The 26170-nt window shown below is 51.1% G+C and overlaps 1 protein-coding gene across 1 annotated transcript; it reads left to right on the plus strand.

The window, feature by feature from the left end:
- The first annotated feature begins 89 nt into the window (after positions 1 to 89).
- On the plus strand, positions 90 to 25661 carry CPD (carboxypeptidase D). The gene is made up of 21 exons (XM_082294927.1): positions 90 to 822; positions 3203 to 3450; positions 10623 to 10765; positions 11126 to 11295; positions 11849 to 12216; positions 12612 to 12803; positions 13658 to 13825; positions 14812 to 14921; positions 15365 to 15467; positions 15909 to 16051; positions 16564 to 16733; positions 17305 to 17616; positions 18758 to 18953; positions 19200 to 19335; positions 20031 to 20180; positions 20584 to 20679; positions 20772 to 20836; positions 20995 to 21126; positions 21478 to 21663; positions 21964 to 22063; positions 22694 to 25661. The coding sequence occupies exons 1-21, from the start codon at positions 134 to 136 to the stop codon at positions 22918 to 22920; spliced, it is 4104 nt and encodes a 1367-aa protein (XP_082151053.1). The 5' UTR covers positions 90 to 133; the 3' UTR covers positions 22921 to 25661.
- The last annotated feature ends 509 nt before the right edge of the window (positions 25662 to 26170 follow it).

Raw genomic sequence — 26170 nt, forward strand, 5'->3', positions numbered from 1 at the left:
TCCCGGACGGCTCCTCCCCTGCGGCCGCCGCTGATTGGTGGGCGAGGGGCAGGTCCCGCCCCCCGGGGCAGCGCCACCGCCCCCTCCGCCGGGACCCGGCGCGGCGCGGCGGGACCGGGGCGTGCGTGGGGCTATGGCGAGCGCGGCTCGGGGGCTCCGGCTGATGCCGGGACTGCTGCCGCTCCTCTGCGCGCTGCTGCTGCCGCCGCTGCCCTCGCTGCAGAGCCCGGCCCGCAGCCCCCACATCAAGAAAGCGGAGGCGGCGGCGGCGGCGCCCGGCGAGGCGCTGCGGTACCTGCACTCGGCCGAGCTGGGTGAGGCGCTGCGGGCGCTGGCGGCCGCGGCCCCCCCGGGCCTGGTGCGGCTCTTCAGCATCGGGCAGTCAGTGGAGAATCGGCCGCTGTGGGTGCTGCGACTCACGGCCGGGCTGGGCCCCGAGAGCCCCGACGAGCCTCCCGGCGGCGCTGCCCTGCCCGGGCGGCCGCAGGTGAAGCTGGTGGGGAACATGCACGGGGACGAGCCGCTGGCACGGCCGCTGCTGCTCCGCCTGGCCTGGGAGCTGGTGCGGGGCTGGGCCGGCGGCGACGAGCGCATCGTCCGCCTGCTCAACACCACCGACCTGTACCTGCTGCCCAGCCTCAACCCCGACGGCTTCGAGCGCGCCCAAGAAGGCAACTGCGGCGGCGGCGCCGAGGGCGGCCGGGAGAACAGCCACGGCCGCGACCTCAACCGCAGCTTCCCCGACCAGTTCGGAGACGCCGAGCCCAACCTGGAGCCCGTGCCCGAGGTGCAAGCGCTCATCGACTGGATGCGCCGCAACAGGTGAGTGCTGCCCGGTCCCCCCTGCCCGGCGCGCCGCTCCGGGGAGCGGAGACCCTTGGCTTCGCTCCCCGGGGGTGTCAGCCAGCTTCCAGCCCTTCCCGGTGTTTCCCGGCAGGGCCTGGGGGAAAGGAGAAGTAATTTCCCCGCCTGTTTATCCCCAGCCTGCCTCCCTGCGTCGGCTCTTCATCGCAGCCGGGACCATCCTGCGCTGGGGAGAGCATTTGGCGGCCGCAGGTTTTGTGCACCTGCTAAGGAGCTGCACTAGCCCCGCAGGGCACAGCTTGTGCCCTGTACACGCCCACATGTTCTGGCCTCCATGGCCGTCTGCATGTGTCCCATCTCCCCGAGCTTGTGGCTGGAAACTTCTCTCCTGCTTCACTGTGAACTTGTCCGTGGGTCTTGCTCTTAGGGCCAGTAATGCTTTCTCCACAAGCTGTGGGATGCTGGAAATATTTGGGGTTAAGTATGCAGCTGGTCTGTGTATGACCACGTGAATAAAACTGTGTTGGATAGGCCTTCCCCTCATCTTTTTGTTCCATGGAAAATTCCCTGGATTTAGAAATAATGCTCTATGCAGCAGCATTTCCAAAGACAGGCCCTGTTTCTACAGCCACCTTTCCCATCTGTTCAGTTGAAGCACGTGGGACTGAGCCTCGAGCATCCATGCTGACCTGTCGGGCTCTCCCCATCCTAAGGAGTAGCACAGTGGGAAGCTGCTGTGCCTGGAGTGGGGGCAGCCCAGGAGGGGAGATGGTGCCTTCAAAGCCCAGCTCTGATGTGGGGGTCTGGGGCAGCCCCAGAAAGTGCAGTGGCCAGGCTGGGCATTGATTCTTCATTTACCACGTGTTCTTCAGAGAACTGTGTAAGGTCCAGACCACAAAGGTCAGTGCAACCAACCGTGGGAAACTGCAGAGAAAGCAGCAATGCACTGCAGCAAACTGTGGCCCTCTTCCCAGAAGAGGGATAGGAAGAGATGGAGAGGGGGTTACTGATGGCCACAGTGCACTCCAGGGCTGTTGGTTGACTCCAACCAATGCACACAACCTTCAGTATCGTATACTGTTTGCTCATGTTTAGGAAACAAAATTTACATGAACAAATGATCGTTATTAAAACTTGGTGGATGGCAGTGCCCATGGGGATGGTGCTCCAGAGGAATTTCAGGAACTTCACCAGTAACTGCTTGTCTTAACAATCCTTTAGGACAGCTCTGGTGCAGCACTTTGCACTAAAATCCCTCCAGAGTTGGTTCAGCTCAAAATTAGTTACTAGGGAAACTCATGTGCTTTCTTTATATAATTTTGAAAACGCCTTGAGCTTTTTATTTTATCTTTTTCTCTTAGTACCTGAGGTGGGATTTGCTATCAGCCAGGGTGAAACAGGAAGAACGTGGTGCTTTGTGCGTCCCTCTGCCTGGCAGCACCAGTTAATACTGGTGTAATTGTTAGACTAACATAACTGCTGATAGAAAAATGAATGGGTAAACAGAACTGTTTGATTAAAAAGGGAGATAGTGGGTGTAATGCAATTTACATGCGCTATTTTAAGCAAGGTAAAGGTATTGGTCACATTACCTCTGCTTGGAAACCAAATCCCATTTGAGCAAATGCACAGGAGAGCTCTTTTCCCCCCTCAGTGCTGTGTTTGGTGGGAAGAGAAAGAACAGAGACAATTACCTTTGGGATTCGTTTAAATGCTTGTGCTGCCTGTGATCAAACTGAAAGGGGATATGGGGCATGCCCTGCTGTATTTTCTGCCTTGGGATTTTAACAGCTCTGTCTCACATCCAGATTTTATTTATGAGTTGATTCTGTTGCACGTACCAGGTGTACTCATCTCAATGAAAAGCTGTGCACTGCTTGTGTGTCACTGAGTTTGGGGTTTGCTCTTAGACTGCAGCAAAAAACTTGTTCCATCTCCAGAAATGCCAGATGTCACTTTGGGGAGCTACTCAGCCAGCCCTGAGAGTTGGGTTATTGCAAAAATCTGCAGATTTCCCCACTGTGCTCCCACTTGGACGCTGTTCAGTCCCTGTGACAATGCTGCTGGCTGTGTTGGAGGCTGGAACACGTCTCCCACGGTAGGGTTTCATGTCCAACAGTAGCTGACTCAGTGTCAGACAGGTGCGTGTCTGTTAACTTAGCCTTGGTGTAGCTGCAGCTCCAGGTGTGCTCCCTGCAGAGGGCTGATGGAGCAGGGTCCAGTTGATTCCACGTCCAGTGTGTGTATTTTGCCTCATTAATCCCAAATAGAGTTTGGAGGCTCCTGAGAGCATGGTTTGGGTGGGAAAGCAGCAGAATAACTGGTTGGGTTGCTGTAGCAAACTTCCTGTTGAAATGTTTCCAGTATGACTTTTTCTCCCTTTCCTTCCCAACCCCAGGTTTCTGCTCTCTGGCAATCTCCATGGTGGCTCCGTGGTGGCAAGCTACCCCTACGATGACTCTCCCACGCACAGGCCCACAGGAGTCTACAGTAAATCAGCTGATGATGAAGTCTTCAGATATTTGGCAAAAGCTTATGCTTCACATCACCCCATCATGAGAACTGGCAAACCCAACTGCCCTGGAGAGGAGGGAGAGACCTTCCCAGATGGCATCACGAATGGTGCCCAGTGGTACGATGTAGAAGGTAAGCTGTGCTCACCTGAGACTGGTGGTGTTTGTCATAGAGGAAAGGGCTGTGGGTTAAGTGATATTTTTAGCTTTGAATGTCTTCTAGCAGCTTGAAATGAAGAGAGAACATCATGGGAACACCAGCTGATGAGTAACAGCTTGGGAGATGTTTGTAGGGAAGAGATCCCAGCAAAATGGAGGATTCTTCCTGACCCCCTTACGTGGTGGAGAATTGTCCTGCACGTGGGAGGCTTCATTTGCCAAATGAACTCTTGTAGGTCTCTTGATGGTGGCTAAATTCTGATACAGGAAAGAGGAAATTATTGTTAAAGGTATTAAACCAATGCCAGTGTTCTGTGAGAAGTCTTTTAACCTCTGAATTTGTAGTTTTGTGATTATAGAATAGCCTGCTGTAAAAGTATGTGAAATTTAAATACGTGGTCTGAGCTAACCAAGGAGTTCTTGCTGGAAGTGGGGTTGGCAGCTTTTCCATGGACTGCTCTACTCTTAGACCTGTGTGGAGGGTGACAGCCTGCATGACCTGTTCTCATCCACCAGTGTGGGAGATCTAGAAGGCATCTGAATTTTGGCCTGCTGGAGCCTCTAGGACAGCTCCTGATCCCTCCATTAGGCAGCTGCATATAGAAGTGAGCTGAAAAGGAGCAGATTACCTCCTGGTGCCACCACTCCACCTGTGCAGGTGGAGGTTACTAGCCTGGCTCAGCCACTCAGTGGGTTGCTCTGTGTGTGTTGGTTTGGTTGAAAATTTAAATAATAATTTATGTGATGAGAAGCTCTCATGGAAAAGAGAGCTCCCAAGTTACCCCACTGCTGTCCCCCCTTGGCAGATGTTGTACAGCCTCACCAGACAGGGCAGGAACTTCTGTGGTGAGAACACAACAAAAAAGTTGCAGAAATGGTCTCAAGAAGTTGTGTTGCTTCGCTGCTCTGCCTTCCCTTGCGCTGTGGCTGAGGGATGATGGCAGAAGTGCTGAGCAAGCAGTGACAGCCAATGTTGTTTATCCTTCTGAGTTTACAGCTTAACAATTTCTGGTAAGACTGTGTCTTTCTGCAACATGGGCTTTGCAGCAGAGTCCTGTGTTAATCCTGCATCCAGCTTGCTTGGGGAGGCTGGAGAGGGGTCCATTATAGGGCCTGAACACATCATCTCTGAGCTGGAAGAGGAAGGCTGGGTTTTTAGCTGTGTCTGAATCATTCCCCTGGATTTCACTGGGCAAATAAGGTGTTGTGTTCAAATAAGATGTGGTTTGACCTCTTTCTCTACCAGCTGTTGCTGAGCACACCAGCCCTCGTGTTTGCTGGCTCAAGGTTCATTCTGCTGCTGTGAGATGTTCAGCAGGAGGAAAGTTTGTGTAATCTGGTGACTTGGCTTGTGAGGGAACAGGATATCCTGGATGATCTGTGCTGCCTTGTTGTGGTGGCTGTTGTTATCGGCCAACACTTCAGTTGGGAGGTTTAACTGCAGCTCTAAGGTCTTCTGTCCTTGTAATGAAGTGGGTTGGGTGTGATCTGAGGGGAAAGTTATTCCAGAGCTTTGGGTCTGTGCTCTCCTGACCCCAGAGAGCAGCATTTTACACTGCAGGGATGACTTTTTCATCCTCCTGGTTGGTGCTGTGGCACTGGTGTGTGAGCCTTCCAGGCTGCCTTTGCTCTACCAGCAGGACAAAGAAATGGCAGCATTTTCCTTTCAGAGGAAATAAAAGGTGTGAACTGCAGACCAGATTGCTCTGTGCTGCAATCACTGTGGTTTGTGTTTATCCAATAGCCTCCAGCACCCAGTCTCTGCAGAAATGAACCCTTTCTCTGTGACAGGCCACAATCTCGGGCTCAGCATGGATGGCTGTAGGCAACTCAGGGGCAGAGATTGCAGGGAGGATGCACTGATGTGGACTCGTAGAGTGGAGCATTGCTGAGGGTGACGGCAGCCTTTGGAGCAGCTCCCCCAGAGCCAAGGAATTTGTGTAAAATGATCACAGGTGAACTGACCAGTACCACACGTGTAGTTTGATGTTGTGTCGATTCACCCCTTCGGGGTTGCAGCTTTTAACATTTATTTTTAGTAGTGGTTGAACAGCAGGCAGAGGGGAGTCAGTTGTAAGTGGTGTGACAGAAGCAGCAAAACCATCGGAGAGGCTGTTTTGAGTCATCCGAGTTGCTCAGCTCTGTGCCAGGGACTGGGGAGGCTCGTGCTTGGATCAGGAGGCCTTTCCCAGTGATTGCAGAATTGAAATGTGTGGTGAAATGAGGCTGGGGAAATCCCAGTCCCTGAGCTGAGCTCTAGAGGTAGATAACCAGAGCTCACGGTTCTGTGAGCGGTGCGGGGCACGTGCTCGAGGCCTCCAGATCAGGCTGTGCCAGCAGAGACTCCCGCAGGCTCCAAGTGAACTAAAGCCAGTAAAAACAAAGAAATGAGAACATAGTGTTTCAACAGGTGGAAATTTTCCTGCCACATTTTATCATGTGAAATCAAACATGCTGGAGAGCAAACTGCCACGGGATTCGTTGTCCTGGAGTTACCAGTTCAGTTTTATGCTGGTGCCAGACTCCATTAGCTTCCATTTGAGTTTGCAAACAGCCTGTTACATGTGTCAGATCGAGGTGGCAAGTACAAACCATGAGAGTAATTGCTAAGGTCAAGTGTGCACAAAGATGGATCTCTGCCAGACAGCTGAATTTGGCTCCTGCATTCCAGCTGCTGTAGATAAGCATGTTGGTGACTGGGATGCTTTTTAGAGGCTATCTCTGCTGTGCATGCTCTTTCTCTTCCTTTTTAGCCTTTGGGGGTTTTAACTACCAAGTGGCTGGTTCAGATCAAGGGAGTACATGCAAAGTTGGGCTGGGGTACAGAGAGCAGTTGAGAAACCGCTCTCGTCTTATCTGTGGGCAGGATGTGCTTTGACTTTGCGTTGTTAAGATCCTCTAGATCAAAAACTAAATTCAGCATGAGCATGTTTTGTGGGCAGCCTTGGAAAATTTGTTTTACATTCAGTCCCTTCCTAAAAGTTATTTTCTTGCTAGCTTGACTCTCTGATGTCCAAGTGTTTGAGATGTTTCTGGTGTCTACTGGGAGGCACTTCTCAGGTCGAAACTGGATTTAGGTTACCTTTGTGCTTACTGGGTTGTTTTGGCTGTGGTTACCAGCCACACTGAGCTTCCAACCAGCTCTTAGTGGCATCCAGCTCAGAGCAGTTAAAATGAGTGCTGAGAACAGTGTGGCATCACTGTGGTGGCCTCTGTTTCCTGGGCATGGCAGAAGGCACTTCCACAGAGTGAGCTCTCGTAGAAGCTCTCAGCCATGTCTTTCTGGGGATATGCACAATTTGCTGCACTTATGTGCTTGTATTTTCATTAAAGTCTTGCTGCAGTTCTTTTTCTTCTTGAGAGCAGTATTGGCTTGGTGGTTTGAGTGTCTAAGGCCTCTTTTCACATCTATCATGAACTGCTTGGCAGTGCTGTGCTGGTGCAGCCTTTGGGAGGGCTCTGCCCTTCTCTTTGAAGAGAAGGTTGGGCTACTCTGGGCCATGCAGCTGCTACAGTTGGAGGCCCAAACCTCACCTCCTCTGAGTTTAATGGTTTCAGACTAATGGACCAGAACATTCCTCTGCTTGTTTGGTGCTGCTGCTGGTGCTCACTCAGTCCCGTGCTATGAGACAATCAGTTCTGAGCAGAGTCAGCAACTTGAGCTGTGTATTGAGTCATGTCTCCAGCTTGCTTGGTGCCATCTGCTCCCTCTGCAGAGCAGACGTGACCGTTTTTCTGCTTTAACTTAGCTGCAGGTTCCTTATCTGCTGATGTCTGCTCCAGTGAGAGCTGGAATTAGTTTGCCGCATAGTGCAGTTTGAAAATAGAGTCCTTCTTGGCTGGCCTGGCAGGCTTCTCCTGGCACGTGGAGTATTTATGGTATCTGGATCGTCAGGCTTGACTCTGGAGAGCTGCATTCTCCTGGTTTGAGCTTGGCAGGGAGCAGAGGCCCCCCTGTCAGTGTGAGCTCTGCAGTGTTTGTGCTGCAGGAGGTCTGGTATCCCTGCCTGAAGTGCAGTCCTGATGCTCAGGGAGTGGGTCAGAGCAGGAGAGAGGTTTGTTCTGAGCACTTTTGTGACCTACTGCCAGTCAGGGGCTGACTTGCAGTGACACTAAGCTGCTCACTGACAAAAAGGGGAATGGTGCCTCATGGGGAGGCTGAAGCTTTTCACAGTGCAGGCTAAACGACACCCCATGATTAAAATGCTGAAGTAAATCCAACAGGTTATCCCAGATATTACCCAAACAGAGTAGAAGCACTGTAGTCTGGCAGTTTTCTACCTCAGGTGTGTATCTTCTCCTCTGCTCCATGACTGTAGCGCCCTGCTAATGGCAGGCTGAGTACAGGTCTCTCTACCCTCTGGGTCTCTGCACAGCCACGGGAGGCTGTGCAGATGGTATGTGGGAAAATATGTAGCTCCACACGCTGTAAAAATAACTGTCCTGCTCTGCAAAAGAGCCATGTGAAGGCCAAATATGTGCAGTGGATACAATCCAAATTTTCAAGAATGCAGTGGACTACTTTCTCCAAGAGACAGTTTTACCAGAATTGGTGTAGCAAGCTCTAATTTAGTCTGTTGCTGCTCTATTATGGGTGAGCATCTGTCCTAAATTTGCTTGAATGGCAGATGAAGCACTAAATATGTTTCATAATGGCCCTGGTTTACGTATGGATGTTTTCAAATGCATTAACGTCCTGCTAGGAGCAGATGGTTATGGGCTGGCAGATCGTTTCGCTCGGCGTGGTGTTTACTGGCGAGAGAGCAGCCTGCTGTGCATGCCTGTTCTGAGCCTGGTAACAGGAGCTGAATGAAGCTGGGGGTGGATCAGACTCACAGGCCTTGTTTCTCTAACCCCCTGAACGGAGTTTGAGAGTTGGAAAGTCCTCCAACACTTTGTGGTCCCCTTTTGCTGGACAGAAAAGTCTCTTTCCTGTTTTGATGTCAGCCCGTGCACAGGCTGCAGTGCTCTCTTTCTGGCTGCAAGTGACATTTGATTTGTTACAGTGGAAGCTCCATGTTCCCTTAGCAGCACACTCCCAGGAGACCTGAGAGGAACTGGGACATCTTTGTTGTGATACCATCCCTCACATCTTCCCAGGGGCCAGTTCTAAATCCTACTTTATGCTGTCAGTCCATCCCTGCTTTACCCAGCTGCAGTGGGGCTGTTGAATTCAGGGCAGTGGTCCCTGACCTTTTGGGCCACCACCTCTGTTAGAAGCCTCCTCTGCTTGGTCAAGTGCTCCTGTTTTCCCCCTGTTGCTGACCATACATTAACACAGCCCCTGCCAATGCCAGGGAGTGTGTTTGCATCAGGGTATTGATCCATTCTGGCTGGTTAATTGGCCAGTGCCACAGAGGGTCCCTCACTTCAAGGGGCTTGTGAATGATTAGGAAACCACTCAAGTTAAATGAGCTCTATTGGCACAGCACTAATGCAGCACTTCAGTGGGCCAAGCAAAGGATGGGTGCACAAAATTTGCATTTCTTACAGACCGTTTTGCTGGGGCTTTGCAGTCTGGTGCCATGATATCTGCCACAGCTCTCTGCTTTTCTTGTCCTGGACTTGGCATCTGCCTCCTGTGGAGAAAATGCATTGCTGTTCTCTGAGAGGTGGACTTCTGAGAGTCAGTTCAACTCCCTCAACTCATCCAGAGGAAATTCTGGGCCCCTGTATCCAGGTGACCCTGGTGGGAGTCGTTCTGTTGGTGTGGAGGTCTCAGGGCTCTTGTTGCAGGCACTGCTGTACAGGTTGGGATGGAGCTGTCTAGGAAGTGGTGGCCAAGGCTGTGACACACAAGTCTGCCTGTGTTATAACTAAATAAGGTTGTGGGAGCCAGAAGACATTGTCAGCACACAAAAAACATAGTGTGGTGTGTCTTCCTTACTGACACAACTGCCTGATTGGGTGGTGGGAGCAATCCTTTCATGTGGTCATCTGGCTATTGTCATGTGGGGTTTAGCAGGGTGATTCTGAAACCTCTTTCACAGACATGTGGGTGTTTTGGAATGTCTTTTTTACTCTTGAAAGTTCCCAGTAGTGTTTAGAGGGCTGAGCATTTGCAGTCTTCGTCAGCACGCTCAAGTCTGGGCTCCAGATCATGAGTGTTGATACCTGCAGTAATCAAGTCCTGCAGGATTCAGTCCTGTTTGAGGAACAGCTTTGCTTGCTGAGCGTTGGATATAAACTTCAGTGAATGGGGTCAGGACACTTGCTGGGCCAAGGGGACCTTTTTGATTCATAGCAGTGCCTGTGGTTTCTCTGAAGGGCAAAAACAGTAAGATGAACTTAATACTGGGAAACAGCTCTGTGCACTCCTGTTTCCTGGTGCTCACCGAGGTTGGGCTGGTTTAGCACTAAGCTAACAAACTCTCCAGGTGTTGCAACATCCTTAAATTGATTTGAAACTGCTGCCTTACAGAGGAAGCGTGGGAGGAGGCTGGTGACTTGGCCAAGAACAAGTTTCTCAGACTTTCCCAGGTGGACCTTTCTCAGGTATAGACCTTTGGATAAGGAGTTGAAAGAAAAGAGCAGCTGAGGAAGTAGAGAAGGGGAAGCATTGTTCTCATCCTGTCCAGAGTTTTGCTAAGAGGCTTTTGGGAGAACAACTGTGTGTTCCTTGGAACTGATTCCGGTGTGCAGATTTGAGCTGCCAACTCCCAAGTTGATAGTCTGGTGTTCTTTTGGATCAAAGGCCTCAAAGTCATTTTGAGTGAAGTAACCTCTCTTGCAGGCAGACCTCACAAATCTGAGGTAGCTTGGAATGCACAGGGAAGGAGTTGGCTGCTGGAATGTTCAGAGTCTGGTGTACCTGCCCTGGCACACTGGGTTTGTTGTGTCTGCAATGTAAAATGAACCTGTATGAATTCCCAAGAGCTGTGCTGAGAGAGTTCAGCTGATGGAGCTGTGAGACAAAGGGACTGTTACTTTGAGCTGGCTGTGACTGATCTGAATGGCCCAATGTTCCAATTACAGCATAGGCTGTCATCATAATCTGACCTGACTTTTCTCCTTAGGCTGCTCACTCTGGAGCTGGGGCAGCATCCTGGGGAGATGCCATGTGGGGCTGAAGGACAAGGAGAAATAGCATCCCATGGTGGGATGTGTGTACATTGCTCTTGGAACGTCTTTGCCTCCTTTTCTCAGGTGGGATGCAGGATTACAACTACGTGTGGGCCAACTGCTTTGAGATCACATTGGAGCTGTCCTGCTGCAAATACCCACCAACTTCCGAGCTTCCAAAGGAGTGGGAGAACAACCGGGAATCTCTCCTGGCTTTCATTGAGAAGGTAGTGAGGGCTGGGCTGGGTATGGGTGCGGCAGCTGTGAAACCTGTGCGTGTCCATGGTGGGCTGGGAGCGCTGTGTTCAGGTGCCCTCCTGGCTTTGTTTGCTGTGTGAGGTATCACAGATGCTGCAGCTGCTGTTTGGAGGTGGGTGGCTACAAAGCTGCTGTGTTTCTCTGTGGTTCTGCCACAGCTCCCACATGCCCCATGACAGAGCTCTGCTGAGAGGAGCCTTGTGGGGTGCAGTGTTAGGGGGACTGATTGGTGCAGATCTGCCTAAGTCATGCAGAGACATTGCTGCCTGAGGATACAGTTCCCCTGATGTTGCCTGCCTTCAGCCAGGCCCTTGCTTTTTTCCCCTCAGGTCCACATTGGCGTGAAGGGCTTTGTGAGGGATGCAATCACAGGAGCTGGCCTGGACAATGCGACCATTGCCGTTGCTGGTATCGCTCATAACATCACAGCAGGGAAATTTGGTGATTTCCACCGGCTGCTGGTGCCTGGGACCTACAACGTGACTGCTTTTGTGATGGGGTAATGTCTCTGTGGCAGCTTGTGCCCACACTGCCAACTGCTCCTGTTCCTTCTCTTGATTTCCCCCGTCGAAAACACCTTGTGTATTTAAGGGGCTTGGCTAGAAGCTGCAGCAGTAAATGGTTCCAGCTCAGAGCTGCAGCTGTATTTGCACCCCTCAGGGTGCTGTTGAGTGCACAGAATTTCTGTCAACTGCTGTTTGACTGCTTGTATCAAATTGCATCTTTTGTGCAAAGGAAGGAAGTGGAATACAGTCACCCCAACAGGAATTTGTGTTGTCCCAAGCCTGCGTGTGAATGTGTGACTTGCCCCATGGCCAGTTCTGTGATACACCTGAGGCTTCTTCCCTGCTGAGCCATGCAAGGACAGCAGTGGAGCTGGGTTTGGTGGCAGTGGGATGAGTCCCATCAGCTCGGTCCCTGTGAATCTCAGTCATTAATGTCCCAGTGCGTTCGGGCTGGGGGGAGTAGTCTGGAGTGATGGAGGGACTGCAGGGAATTTTGTCTTCTGTTCTGCAGAGCCTTCTTGCTGAAGCCAGTTGTTGTTTCCACAGTTACACACCAGTGACCAAAGAGAACATCGAGGTGAAGGAAGGAGATGCAACAGAAGTGAACTTCTCCTTGCAGCCGACTGCGATGCCACCAACTCCTAATGTCACACAGCTCACGGCAGCGCCTTCCCCCGTCACTGCCATCACCCCCACCTCTGTGCAGGCTGAGGCCCCAAATCCAACCTCTGTCCATCAACCCATCCAACCCATGGACTTCCGCCACCACCACTTCTCGGACATGGAGATCTTCCTGCGGCGCTACGCCAACGAGTATCCCAACATCACCCGCCTCTACTCCGTGGGCAAGTCTGTGGAGCTGCGGGAGCTCTACGTCATGGAGATCTCTGACAACCCTGGTGTCCACGAAGCAGGTGATGTGGGAAATCCATTTTAGTGAGGCACAAATGCAGCTGACAGACCCTTTACACTGGGAGAGGCAGAGCAAAAAGGAGTGTAGAGCTTGCTCCTCTCTTGAGAGACTGAGCTGCTCCTTGTATCTTTTGTAGAAAGTGCAAGTGCAGTGGGTGGCACTGTGTTAAAGAGCATTGCTGGGGATATCTGTGCTGGTCATGGAGCTCTAGGGAAGAAGGACCAAGAAAGTTCTTTGAGACATTGTTCTTTTTGGAGTTGTGGGAGCAGAAGTGTGAGTTTTAGGTAAATGCCCTCCAGGAAAGCCTGGAGGGGCAATGTTCAGGGTGGTGAGGTGTCTCCAGGCTGTAACATAGTGGTTATAATTTGTCTCTGTGGCGTGACCCTGTGTCTGCAGGCGAGCCAGAGTTTAAGTACATCGGTAACATGCACGGGAATGAAGTTGTGGGGCGAGAGCTTCTCCTGAACCTCATCGAGTACCTCTGCAAGAACTTCGGCACAGATCCTGAAGTGACTGACTTGGTCCAGAGCACTCGGATCCACATCATGCCATCTATGAACCCTGATGGCTATGAGAAATCCCAGGAAGGTACTGCTGTTTGTGCCAATATCTGTGGGGTTTCTAGCTCTCAGGACAAGCCTTTGGGTTCATGGAATCCCTGGGAAATCTGGAAGCCTTGTGGGAGCAGGAGTGCTCTCCACACAGGGAGGCTGGGAAGGGACTTGGTGTGTGCTGTGGGATGAGTGGGTGGACCTTGATTGATGGATGCTGGAAGCTGTTGGGGAGAGCTCTTATACGTCAGCAGTGCTGTGAGCTGCCCCTGTTTGGGTCCCCTTATGGTCTGTGGCTAATCCAGGGCTTATTTTAAAAAAAGACATGTATTTGACACAGCTCTTGCTTGCTGTGCTTTGGTCCACTCTGTCAGTAAGTGCAGTGTGGGAGCCAGGCTGTCTGCAGAGCACTTGTCCAAGGATAACATAGACTTTTATCATGAGGTTAAAACTGGCAAAAACATCCTTCAGGGAAGTCTTAGAACTACGTGGCTCTTGCAGATTGGCAGAACAGAGACTGTCCAGAATCCCTTTCTGGAAGCAGAGCTCTGCTTGGGTTTAACAAAGAACTTGTCTGGCTGGTTTGAGAAGGTGAGCTCTGAGGTTTCTGTGGTCGTGACATCCGGCTGCAGAGATTGTTCATGGTTCAGTGCCTTTGCTCATCTGACTACCCTGGGAGCCTGAGCAAACACCCACGGGACGGGCCCCCAGGCACTGCTGCACAGAGCAGGCCACTCTCGGGGGAGGGCCTGGGTGCCCCTTTCTGGGTGCAGGGAACCAGCACTGCTGTGCTCTCTGCTCTCTTCACTAACTGATACTTTTGTAAACTCTCTAATAAGAGGTTGAAACCTCTTCACAGGGCGTAAGCTTGAACTTGTGTTTCATTTTCAGGAGACAAAGGAGGTACTGTTGGCAGAAACAACAGCAACAACTATGACCTGAACAGGAACTTCCCAGATCAGTTTGTCCATGTAACAGACCCTCCACAGCCAGAAACTCGTGCTGTCATGGCCTGGCTAAAGTCTTACCCGTTTGTGCTCTCAGCAAACCTGCATGGAGGTACCACATCCAAACCAAGCTCCTTCCTCTGTGCTGGGCTTTGTGAGATGGGAGTTTGCAGGGATGTCTCCACAGTGTCCTAGGTGTGCACTGAGGAGCTCTCGTGCTGCAAGATGGAGCAGAAACTGGGAACAGAGGGTGAAAACCGTGTCCCCAAATGTGTTTGTAGGGAGTTGAGGCGGCTGCTGGGAAGATCCCAACCAGTTCTCTGAAGGGGAGCATCTGGGAGATGGGGATGGACTCCCTTGTCAGCAGATGGTCTGGGAATGAGATACAGAGCTGTGGCTGTTAAAGGCTTCACAGCATTTATAGAGTGAATGCAATCCTGAGGGTTCCCTGCCTTGAGTGGCATGGCAGAACTAAGAAATTTGCAGTAATTTAATTCTCCTTTTGGAGTGTTCTAAATTAAGTCTCTGTGTATTACAGCTTACTCCCTAGACAGTTTGTCTGCTGGCTTGTAGCTGTGGTAACTTGCAGGTGGATGCTTTGTTGCCAGCATGTTTGGTTTGTAGTGCAGAAGTATGGTGTGTGGGTGTGAGGGGGCTGGCAGGTCTCCAGCTGCAGTGGTGTCTGGGGTTTCACGGTGCTATTAGTACAGCTTCCTTGGGGAAACCTTCAGCAGTAAACTCCAGAAGGCTGAAAAACTGCATCATTTGTGTCAAAAGCACCATGCATATTCTAGGAAATCCCTCCCCTTGCTTCCTCTTCTCTGTGAAAGCAATTATTATGAGGTTGTGCTCAGCCCTCCTTCATGTAAGAGCCAAAGCTTTGATGTTGCCGTGGCTTTGGTTCTCCTTCCCAACGAGGTGTGGTGTTATCTCTTCCTGTGCTTCTGTGTCTGCTATCCACTGAGCTTAATGCTTTGTTTAATGCCAAGTCTTGAGAAACAGAAGACTTGGCACTTGGTGGGGAAAAATTTCCCCTGTTATGCTGAGGGATGACTGGGAAAGCACACAAGTATGAGCCACAGCTTGTTTTGCCTGCAGGTTCTCTGGTGGTTAATTACCCCTTCGATGACGATGAACAAGGAATAGCCATATACAGTAAATCCCCAGACGATGCTGTGTTCCAGAAGCTGGCACTTGCCTACTCCAAGGTAAAGCTCTAACAGGAAAATAGGTACATCCTGCTGGGTTGACTCCTGGGAAACTCCTCTTCAGCTTCCAGGGAACCTCCTGAGCAGCTGGTAGAGGTGGTTGCAGGCTCTGTGGGTGAGCCCCTGCTGTTGCAGGGGCAGCAGAAGGGTCCTACTGGAGGGTCCCATTCCATGAGTGATGCCCAGCATGCTCTGTCTGCAGGCAGTGATGGGGGAGGGCTCTGTGCAGGCACTTTTAAGGGTGGTGGAAAATGCTGTTCATGGGCTGGGAGGAGAGCAAGGATATCTCTGGACTGGGGCTGGGTGTGGGAGCAGTCGGTGCTGCAGCGATACAGACACACGTCTGTGGTTGGTAACCCTGAATGTGTGACTAAGGGGAGAACAAGAGTGCCTGTGGCTGTGGAGTGCAGGCTCACCTTCACATGTTGCATCTTGTTTTACAGGAAAATGCGAAGATGTATCAGGGAAGCCCTTGTAAGGATATGTACCCCACTGAGTACTTCCCACATGGCATCACTAACGGGGCTCAGTGGTACAACGTTCCAGGTAAAGGACACCTTAAATCTCCTGTGCTGTTTGTCTTCAAGTTAATGCATGTGCAGCTTAAATAATTTAGTCTGATCAGTCAGGAACTCTGCATTGGTCAGCTCAGATTAATGGGACTCAGGTTTCTTTTATAACCTCTTAAATAATGTACCCTGATGAAGTTATTCCTGGGGGAAGGAATTTATAGTGTAGTTTCTCTGGCTATTAGTAAAACTGTTTCATAGAATTTTACAGCACTTTATTAGCATGAAAGGTATTTACAAGAAGGAAGGTTACTTGTCTGCCCCTTTGGCATCCCTTTGAAGCTTGAATCCTGCCCTGTGTAAAAGCTTTTCCCTTCAAGTTTGTACTTCATCTTTCTCTACTATCTGATTTTTTTTTTTTTTTTTTTTGAGCCATGGTACTTCAGAAGTCAAAACTTGTTTTACATTCTTGTTTTAGGTGGGATGCAAGACTGGAATTACTTACATACAAACTGCTTTGAAGTGACCATTGAGCTGGGCTGTGTGAAATACCCAAAAGCTGAGGAGCTGCCCAAGTACTGGGCACAGAACCGGCGGTCACTGCTGCAGTTCATGAAACAGGTGAGGTGCTCTGACCTCAGCTCCTTCTGGGGTTTGCTTTAGACAAACCAGAATGAACAGGGTGATCTGCAAATGCTGCTGCTTCCTGGCCAAACTGGGTACCTGCTCTACAGAAAGCACCCCATCAGAACCTGTGTCAACTACTCTCTCTTCTGAATATACCAAAAATCTATATGGAAATAGCATCCAGAGGATGCAGGTGGGGGCTTTTTATGTACCACTGCCTTGGGTTTCCTGAGGCTGGAATGTCTTTTATATTCTGTTCCTGTCTGAGTGGGGCTGGTGCTGCACACCTGGGGTGTGCAAACAAAGGTGTGGAGCAGAGAGCGCCATGCTGACACCCTGAGCCAAACAATTGCTCATTGTACTCATCAGGTGATCTTTGTCCACGCCAGCTGCTGGCCAGTCTAACCTGAACCCTTTTGGATCATCTTGCTCCTCTGGGAATGCTGAAAATGTGAGGGGTGGGAGGCAGAGTGAGGGCTGGCACTCAGCAGAGCTCCTTTGTGCAGGTTCACCAGGGTGTCTGGGGCTTTGTGCTGGATGCTGTGGACAAGAGGGGCATCCTCAATGCCACCATCAGCGTGGCCGACATCAACCACCCAGTGACCACCTACAAGGATGGAGACTTCTGGCGCCTCCTGGTCCCAGGGATGTACAAAATCACAGCGTCTGCCCGAGGGTGAGCAAGCCCCAGCACGAGGAGCAAACAGCTGCATGACTGACTTCCCACTCAGGAATATTCCATCACCTCTGCCTGCCCACAGCACACGTAGGCATGGGCGTTTCTCCTGCCGTCTGGCCTGTGCAGAGATAGCAGCGTGAGGCTACTGTGGTGTCAGACTGCTCACCTGGCACTGGTGTACAATCCCAGTCTTCCCCTGGTAGGAGTGGATAACTTGGTGTCTCTAGGGGAAATTCTTTTCCAGGCAGCTGCCCACAGAAGTGACTTGATCACTTCAATGCTGCCAAAATTCTGCGTTAAAGCAGCCTGACCTCTTGTGTTGCCAGTCATGCCCTGCAACACCTGAGCCAAAAGCAGCTCAACGCCATGTTGGACCCTGAGCTGTTCCCTGTCCTCCTGCCATTCCCATGTCCTTTTGAGCTGTTGTTGCTCCTCATTTCTGTGCTTCTCACTGTGGGCAGGGGAGCAGTAGCACTCCCATGTGGGTGTGTAGTCAGGAACAGGGCTGGCTTGTTGTCCAAGGTTTCACATGCCTGATGTTTTCTTGTACCTTCTTTTCCCTGGGCAGGTATGATCCAGTCACTAAGGTGGTGGAAGTTGACAGCAAAGGTGGGGTGCAGGTCAACTTCACTCTTTCACGCACAGACAGCAAAGTGGAGGAGGGGAAGGTGCTGGTCTTGAACACCCCAGACACCAGCAACCCCAACGAGAAGGAGTTTGAGACCCTGATTAAAGATCTCTCTGCTGAGAATGGTCTGGAGCGGCTCCTGCTCACCTCCTCCAGGGATGTGGCTCCGTACAGATACCGGCCCTACAAGGACCTCTCCGAGTTCCTCCGAGGCCTCTACCTGAACTACCCACACATCACAAATCTCACCAGGTGAAAACAAAGCAGCAGCCTGGGCTAGGGATGTTGTGAAGTTGTTAGCCATGAACACAGTGCAGAGATGGGGAGCTCATCCCTCCCTTCCCTGTGCTCCCTGAGATGGAGGGAGCACCACGTGTAAGGACATGATGGCACGGCAATGGCTGCAGGGCCTCACACGTCCATCCATGTGCTTTTTCCTGACTGAGTTCCCTCGGGATGCTTGGGACTGGCAGTATTCCCAGCACTGATATCCCAGACTTCTGCACATATCTCTGCTCCATACTGTGTTGTCTGCTTTTTAAATCCTTTCTGACACCCTGCTGAAGAGTCCCCAGCAAAAATGACCAGATTTGACTTACACATCTCAGATGGCCTTTTTTCACTGTCTGCCTCCAGATTTTATTTCAGTAGGGCCAAGACACTTTTGTGTGAGCTTGCCCTCGGCCAAGGTCTGTGCCCTGCTGCAGAAGACCAGCTGCTGCCATCCTCTGCTCTCCTTTGTGACCTGTAGCACTTACCCTCTGTCAGCTTTAGAAAGCACAAATCCCTTTGTCCCAGGGCCTCATTTGCTTGTTGTAACCAGGCACAATGTGCTCATGTGCTGTCCCTGCTGGTGCCAAGGCTGCTTTGCTGATCTGTAGCCTCTATTGTCCCTGCAGTTGCATCAGCCCTGAGCCTGTTCCCTGCTTTCCCTGCATTCAGTTTGCCAACTTAACGGCATGGCTGTAGCAACAGCTCCTGCATTACTGGGAACAGGCCTCTTTTGTCCTGCTCTATAAATTAGTTTGATGTCCAGATGTATCCTGCTCTGAAGGAAAAAAACAAAACCCACCACTGGCAGCACAGAGGATCCAGCAGTTCCACACTTATTGTCATCTCATAGGCTGTATGGAGATGTATGGAATATTGGATATTCTGTGCATCTGGACCTCGACACACCCCGATGCTGGTGTTCAAACTGATGTTCAGAGTGAATTCTGTTCAGTGCTGCTGCAAATCTGCCCCCCTGATGTGGTTGTGTTTCTCTTGCCTTTGCAGCCTTCCGCTGGAGGCTGGCAGCAGTTCCTTTCCACACCGGGATTTCTCCAGGAGGTCAGGCTGGAGTTGCAGCTCTGTTGCTGAGCTGACACTCCCATTTCCCATCTCTTGGCAGTTTGGGTCAGAGCGTTGAGTTCCGTCAGATCTGGTCCCTTGAAATCTCCAACAAGCCCAACGAGTCCGAGCCTGAGGAGCCCAAGATCCGCTTTGTTGCTGGTATTCATGGAAATGCTCCCGTTGGGACAGAGCTGCTCCTGACACTGGCAGAATTCCTTTGCATGAACTACAAGAAGAATGCTGCTGTTACAAAGGTGAGAGGCCAATCAAAAGACCTCCTTGGAGCCTTCCAGCTGTATCCTGAGACGACAGTGCTCACTGGGAGAGACTCCTTTTGCCGAAACTGCCTTGGGGGCTTGCGGTGATTCCGTGTAATAGAATGTGTAATTCCGTGTGTGATCCATGGGACGAGTGGGAACCTCAAACTGCAGCTCTTAGGTTCAGATCCAGGCAAATGAGCCCTACTAATTGCACTTTGTGCTGTTTCTCCTTTTGCTCAGCTGATTGACCGGACACGGATTGTGATTGTGCCTTCCCTGAACCCAGACGGACGCGAGATCGCGCAGGAGAGAGGCTGCACCTCGATGATAGGCCAGACCAATGCTCATGGCAGAGATCTGGACACAGATTTCACAAGTAAAGCAGCTGCCCCATGGTTGGGTGGAGTCGTTGGGTTGCAGGGTCTGCCTGTAAAGAAGGCACTGCTCCAGGCAGCACAGCTGCTGGGAAGCTTCCAAAGCTTGGATCCTCTTTACAGACAGCAATTTGCAGTCTCTTATGTGCAAGAAACAAAGCAGAGTTATTGAGGAATCGGAGAGGTCAGATAATACCTGACGTGTTTTTACTCTTAATGGATTTCTTTCATCTCTGGAAAAAATGCCCTCTGTTCATGCTCCCCAGAAACAGTCTCCTTTTTTCATGCTTTTCTGGTTTCCATGTAACTGTATCCATAGCACTGTATCAGCCCACCCTTCCTGAGAAGGAAATGTTCTCTGCCCAAGTTTGGCTGGGATCATCCCAACTCCTTCCTTAAGAAAATGTCAATTCTGTGACGTTGTTGTGAGCAAACACACAAAATAGCCTCTGGAACACAAAAGGAAATAGCTTGGGGAAACTGCATTTAGCTGTGCAGATGAATTCCCCCCATAGATAGTCTGGACTGGGTGCTTTATGCTTTATTTATCAGTCAGGTGCATCTGCTGAGATGAAACAGATGCCTTTTAATACATACAGCAGACCTAATTTCAGACATAAAGGATGTACATCTGACCTCTCAAACACCTCTTAAACTGTTCTTAGTTCCCTTTTCTGTTTGTTGTTCTGATTTATAGGCAATTACACTCGGTACTCAGCAGCACGAGAACCTGAGACCAAAGCCATCATGGAGAACTTGATACTGAAGCAGGATTTCAGCCTCTCTGTTGCTCTGGATGGAGGATCTCTGCTTGTCACTTACCCCTATGACAAGCCAACACAGTCAGGTGTGACCAATTGCCTGGTTCCCCTTGGGCTGTCTCTGCAGAGGTTCATGTGACCACGTGCTGTAAGAGCTTTTTGTGCTCATGGTGTTCTGTAGCCTCCTTTGTGTTCAGCCCTTTGTGTGTGGAGTTGACAGTCTGTAAGTAAAGCTATAAAACCTCCCAGGGTTCAGCTAGGGATCAGAACATACACCATTTCTATGCCTACAACAGTATTTCAACCTTTCCTCTGCCAGAGCCAGTATAAAGTCTGCTTTTGATACTGCCCCTCATTGTTAGAGGAAATAGGAATGCTCCTGAAACAATGTGAGTCACCATTTAGTACAGGATCATGGGGTTAAAATGGGAATCTGCCCCTGCAGGGAATGAGAGTTGCATGCTCAAAGTCTCACTTTTCTCATTGCAGTGGAGAACAAAGAAACACTAAAGCATTTGGCATCTCTGTATGCAAACAACCACCCAGTGATGCATTTGGGCCAGCCAGGCTGTCCAAATAAGTCAGGTATGTTGGGTTGAATCCTTTAACCCCCTGTCAGCTCGTGGCAGACTCTGCTGGGCCAGCTCTGGCTGACAGCTGTGTTTTTGCTCTCACAGATGAGAATATTCCTGGTGGAGTGATCCGTGGCTCAGAATGGCACACTCACCTGGGAAGTATGAAGGTACTGCTGCATGGCACAGGGCTTTTCATCTCTGCTAAACAACCAATAAAAAGCATATTTGTCCTGATGTCTGAGCAAAACTTCCCCACCTCCAGCTGCACTTTGCAAAGATTTCTTTAATACCGCTTTTCTTGTAACTGTGGTTTTGTTCTTTGCAGGATTTCAGCGTGACATTTGGTCATTGTCCTGAGATCACTGTTTATACAGGCTGCTGCTACTTCCCCAGTGCTGGACAGCTTCCTGGCCTGTGGGCAGACCACAGGAAATCTCTCCTTAGCATGCTTGTGGAGGTGAGCTGCAGTCTGAGGGAGGAAATTCTGGCAGGGAATAAAGTGGTGGGGAGGGGGAGAGGAAGAGAAACAGCATGGAGAGTCTTTGTGGTTTTGTTGGTGCTGTGTAACTACAGATGTTCATGATTTAGGCTGTATGAGGAATGGATTGAGCAGAGGCAGCAAGTGACCAGGGCAAGTGTTGACACAAGAGTTAAACATCTGTGCTGTGTTGCCTTGCTCTGTTATTTATTGTGAGGGTCAGGGATGGAGAGTGAGCTGTGTTTTAGAGGGAAAATAAGTCCCATTTTAGTTACAGATGCACCATAAGCTTGGATCTGAACGTAAAGTGCTTGAAATGCTTTATTTCAGGTCCATAAGGGAGTGCACGGCATTGTCCAAGACAAGAGTGGCAGGGCAATTTCTAAAGCTGCCATTGTTCTAAATGAAGGCTTGAGGGTCTACACTAAAGAAGGTGGCTATTTCCACGTGCTCCTGGCTCCAGGTTTTCACAGCATTGATGCAATAGCCAGTGGGTACCAGCAGAAACATGTCAAGGTACGTGAATGCCCGTGTTGGAGTTATTCCCCCTTTCCCTGTCACATAAAACCTTCCCTGTTTGGGCTCTGCCTGGTTGTGCCTGTGTTTAGCTGCTGATTATGTGCCATCAGGAACTGTTTTCTGCCTTGACAGAATGGATGGAGAACAACTTCCCAGCACAGCAGGGTTGTTTTCAGAGTACCTTTTCTTTCCATGGCACTTTTCTTCGACCAGGGCAGGACCAGGCAGATGACAAGTGTCTCTCTTGTCTGGATCCCCAAGCTCTGAGATGATCTAACCTCTCGTGTCTTTCTGCAGGTCTTTGTACGTGATGATGCACCCAGCTCTGTGTTCATAATATTTGACACAGAAAACAGGATTTTTGGACTGCCAAGGGAGCTGGTTATAACTGTTGCAGGTACAGTGATGCTTTTTATCAAAGCTTTGAGCTTTGCTTTCTGTACCAGTTCATGCTGACAGAGATGCTTCACTGAACTGGGAAAGCAGCCTGCAGGCTTAAGCCATCTCCTGCTTTCCCTTCTGAACGCACTCTTGTCCTTGCAAACTGGTCCAACAGCCCTTGGTTCTGCTTGGTATGAGGGAGGGAGGAAGCAGAGTGTTTTGCAGGGATTTGGAGGGTCTATAATGTACTTTGAGATGTTTGGAATGGGGAAAGCTTGTGTGCATAGCTGGGAGCTAGATCTTGCTTCTTCAAGGCTTTTTTGGGTGGTGTGACACCAGGTAAGCATAAAGAGATTATTTTATTTTGTCAAGGTGGCAGCTGCTGAGGAAGGGTGTGTGGGAGTTTAAATCCAGTGGTCTGTAAGGCAGCTTAGTGATAATCTCCTAGATTTCAGGCACAGAAAATGGAGTGTGTCCTGTTCTGGGAGCAGTTCTCCTTTCCTCCATGGCCTAGGAGAAAGGAGCAGGATCACAATGAAGTGAAGGAAGTGGTTGCAACTGTAGGAGGGAGGAGAGATGCTGGCAAGCGTGGGAACCTCTGGCATGGGGGAACATGGCATTAACTTTGGTGTGCTCTCTCTGGCAGGTGCAAGCATGTCTGCCCTGGTGCTCACTGCCTGTATCATCTGGTGTGTGTGCTCCATCAAGTCCAACAGACACAAGGATGGCTTCCACCGCCTCCGGCAGCACCACGACGACTACGAGGACGAAATCCGCATGATGTCCACTGGCTCCAAGAAATCCCTCCTGAGCCACGAATTCCAGGATGAAACAGACACTGAGGAAGAAACACTGTACTCCAGCAAACACTGACACCTCCAGGGCAGGAAAGGAGGTTCCCATGGACCAGACCTGGTGGTGGGGGGCGATCCCTGTGGTTCAGTTTTGAAATGTTAGCTTCAGGATGTGTCCTCCAGAGGGGTGGGTGGCAGCTCCCAACTTCCCTCTGTTTGCTCTGTTCCTGTGTACAGGCACTTAGTGGGTGCTGGAGGCTGTTTCTGAGATAAGGACATGGTTTGTTACATTTTTGGGTCAAGATCTGGAGGTTTATATGATGTGGTTTGAAAGGCAGCTTTAACAGGGTGGCCAGCAGAGCTCTTAGCATTTCCCCAGCATCTCAGCACAGGGAGCAGATGGTGGGGAAGTGCTCCAGGACCTGCATGGAGTCGTGGTCACAACACTCCAGAAAAGGGTGAGAAACCTGTTTTGATTTCATGTTTTCCACTACATGCTTGGGGGAAGCCAAATCCTTCAAGTGGCTCCACATTCTGCAGAGCAGCCCTCAGAAAAAGCCCCAAAAAAACCCCCCAAAAAAACCCTTTGATTCTCAGCTGTTCCCTTGGAGCTTTTCCCACCGTGGGTTGCTGTGGCCTGCTGTGATCTGCACCTCTCATGGTTGTGGAGCACCTCTAACGTGTCACTAGTTTCAGGGAATGACTTGGCATCCTGAAGGCTGGGGGAGATGACATCACTTGATGTGAGCTGGAGAAAGTCAGAGCTTCAGTGAACTGACAGAGCTCCAATGCCTGCCAGCTCTGCCATGCTGCTGCTCCTGACTTCTGGGGAGCAAAGAAACTTTATCCCCATCACCCTGGTTGTGTTTTGTTTGTGTCATAGGCTTGGCTTTGGGGTCTCATGTTCATGTTCCAATAACTCAGTGTCTGAAAGAGCAGCTGGAAGGTTGTTCTAAGCAAATGGATTCACTAATCTGTAGAAAACTTTTATCAGTTTTGCTCAAATCCACCACTGTTCAGGAGGAAACAGTGGAATCTGACCACTGCTTTATATTTAAGCTTAATGGAGCAGCAGGGAGAGGTCATGGGAGTATCCATGGCCCAACTTTGGTGCTAAATTCTGAAGAAAACTTGCACCATTTGCCACTGTCCACTTAGTACCATTTAATCACTGAGCTCTGGTGATGGCAGGCAGCAAATTTCCTGCTGGCTTGGCTCTGTTCTGCTCCTGCAGCATCCCTGGAGTGTGGAGCAGGAGCTCCACCTGTATGTGTGGCTGCAGCTGTGGTGCAAGGAGTGAGGGAGGGCTGAACTGTGCTGAGGGAGAAGGGAAAAGCAGCCAAATTGTGTTGTGGTAGCACTTGGCAGGAGGTTGGAAAGAGGAGCTGCAGCACACATCCCCAAGGCACATGGGATTTGTGGGGAATAGAAGGGATGTCCAGAAGGAAAGAATGGTTGAAACGCTTGATTTCCAAAGCCTTTATGTAACTCTGATGTTCTGTGCTTTCTGCAGAAGCAGAAGGCTGAGATTAGAATAGGCACTTATTTTCTTGCTGCTCATTTTCTAATTCTTGCCCCACTGACCTGATTTCTGGGGTGCAGGAGCCTTAGGCCTCGAGTTTGCCCTGAGCTGCTCTGTCCTCCAGAGGCCTGGGGATGTTCACTGGTGAAACCTGCATGTGGTATCTGTGGTGGAGGGGGGTGGGTTGCACCCAAAAATCTTACAGGGTCTGCTCTGCAGGGCTCTGACCTGGTCTCCTCTGGGGGAACAGCCCCACTGAAGGCTCTTGGGCCATGTCACCTGGGGAAGAAGCTGTTCTTCAACTCTGCCTGTGGAAATGCCCTTCCAGAGCCACGTGCCTGTGGCTGTGGTGCCATGGTCATCATCTCAGCTGGTTCTGTGCAGGGACAGAGAGAACCCTCAGACACCAGTGTACCTCCTTCCCTGTTCCACAGGACATTCTATTGCAAGAAACACAAGGTGTGGCTGGGGAGGTGTGCTGGGAACAGGGAGAGGAGCCTGGGCATTCCCTAAGCTCCTGTCCCACATCTGCTGGGAAAGAACTGCTCTGGTTGCCTTGTGCAGGAGCCATGAACATCTCTGTGCCTGTTCCCAGCTCATTGTGCTGAGCAGGGGATGGGGTTTGGTCCCTTTTTGTCCCTTTTCCACGTGTAACAGGCTGTAGGACACCAGCACAAAGTAGCATTAATCCTGCCTCATCTCTGAACTGTTCCTCCTTTAACAAGAGACACAGTAGGTTTTTTTTAAAGTCGAGTTTGCAAATGGCTCTTAGGGCTCTGTTTGGGCTTTGTTTGCTCTGGCAGCAGGTAATGGACAGAGCTGGCCCTGCTTTGTCCCTGTAGCAATAAGTCCTGTTAGGAACTGGCCCTTTTCCCCAGAGCGCATTTCGGAATTAGCCGGGAGTAGGTGTGTATATTTAAGGTGCGTGGATTTGAGATGTTTTGCAAACGTGTGAGACTTTTCTACACAGCAGGACCAAGGGCGGTGCCTGGCTCTGGCTCCAGATCCGTGCTCGGAGCTTCGCCAGCGCTGGGGCTGTTCCTGGGCACTTCGGGAAGGCAGGAGCGGCTCCCCGTGCCCTCGGTGCGTCCGTCTGTCCGTCCATCCGTGCCCCGGGCCGAGGAGCCGGTCCCCGCGGGCCCCGTCCCTGTCGCTGTCGCTCCGTGCACTTGTGCCTTCAAATGTACATTTTCAAAGGGACTTGAATCGCCCTTTCCTGGCAGCGGGAGGGGAGGGGGCGGCGCGGGGCTGGGCCGGGCTCTGCCCTCAGCCGCCGCCGCCTGTTTTTTACCTGTATACCGAGATCAAATATCTGTATAAAACTATTTTGACGTCCACGTGCGTCCTCTCGTTCTTCCTTGCAACGGGGCGGGGGAAGCTCGAGGACCCTGGGCGGGCAGGATGGGGGAGCGGGACACGGATTAGCGGAGTCAGAGCCGGGGTCGGGATGGGGATGGGGGTCCGGGGCTGGAGGAGCGGGAGCGGGATGGGGATGGGGGGTCGGGGCTGGAGGAGCGGAGCGGGATGGGGATGGGGGGTCGGGGCTGGAGGAGCGGGAGCGGGATGGGGGTCCGGGACTGGAGGAGCGGGATGGGGATGGGGATGGGGGTCCGGGACTGGAGGAGCGGGATGGGGATGGGGATGGGGGTCCGGGACTGGAGGAGCGGGATGGGGATGGGGATGGGGGTCCGGGACTGGAGGAGCGGGCTGGGGATGGGGATGGGGGTCGGGGCTGGAGGAGCGGGACTGGGATGGGGGTCGGGGCTGGAGGAGCGGGATGGGGGTCGCGTTTGGGGCTGGCACCGGC

This window comes from Coloeus monedula (assembly GCF_965178545.1).
Source record: "Coloeus monedula genome assembly, chromosome: 20".
NCBI classification, from domain to species: domain Eukaryota; kingdom Metazoa; phylum Chordata; class Aves; order Passeriformes; family Corvidae; genus Coloeus; species Coloeus monedula.

What these genes read in the sequence shown, in the direction of transcription:
- CPD (XM_082294927.1), top strand. Translation starts at nt 134, where the DNA reads ATGGCGAGCGCGGCTCGGGGGCTCCGGCTGATGCCGGGACTGCTGCCG. An exon ending in CACATCACAAATCTCACCAG is followed by an intron (nt 17,617 to 18,757) that starts GTGAAAACAAAG and finishes ATCTCTTGGCAG; the next exon opens with TTTGGGTCAGAGCGTTGAGT. An exon ending in TCCTTAGCATGCTTGTGGAG is followed by an intron (nt 21,127 to 21,477) that starts GTGAGCTGCAGT and finishes GCTTTATTTCAG; the next exon opens with GTCCATAAGGGAGTGCACGG.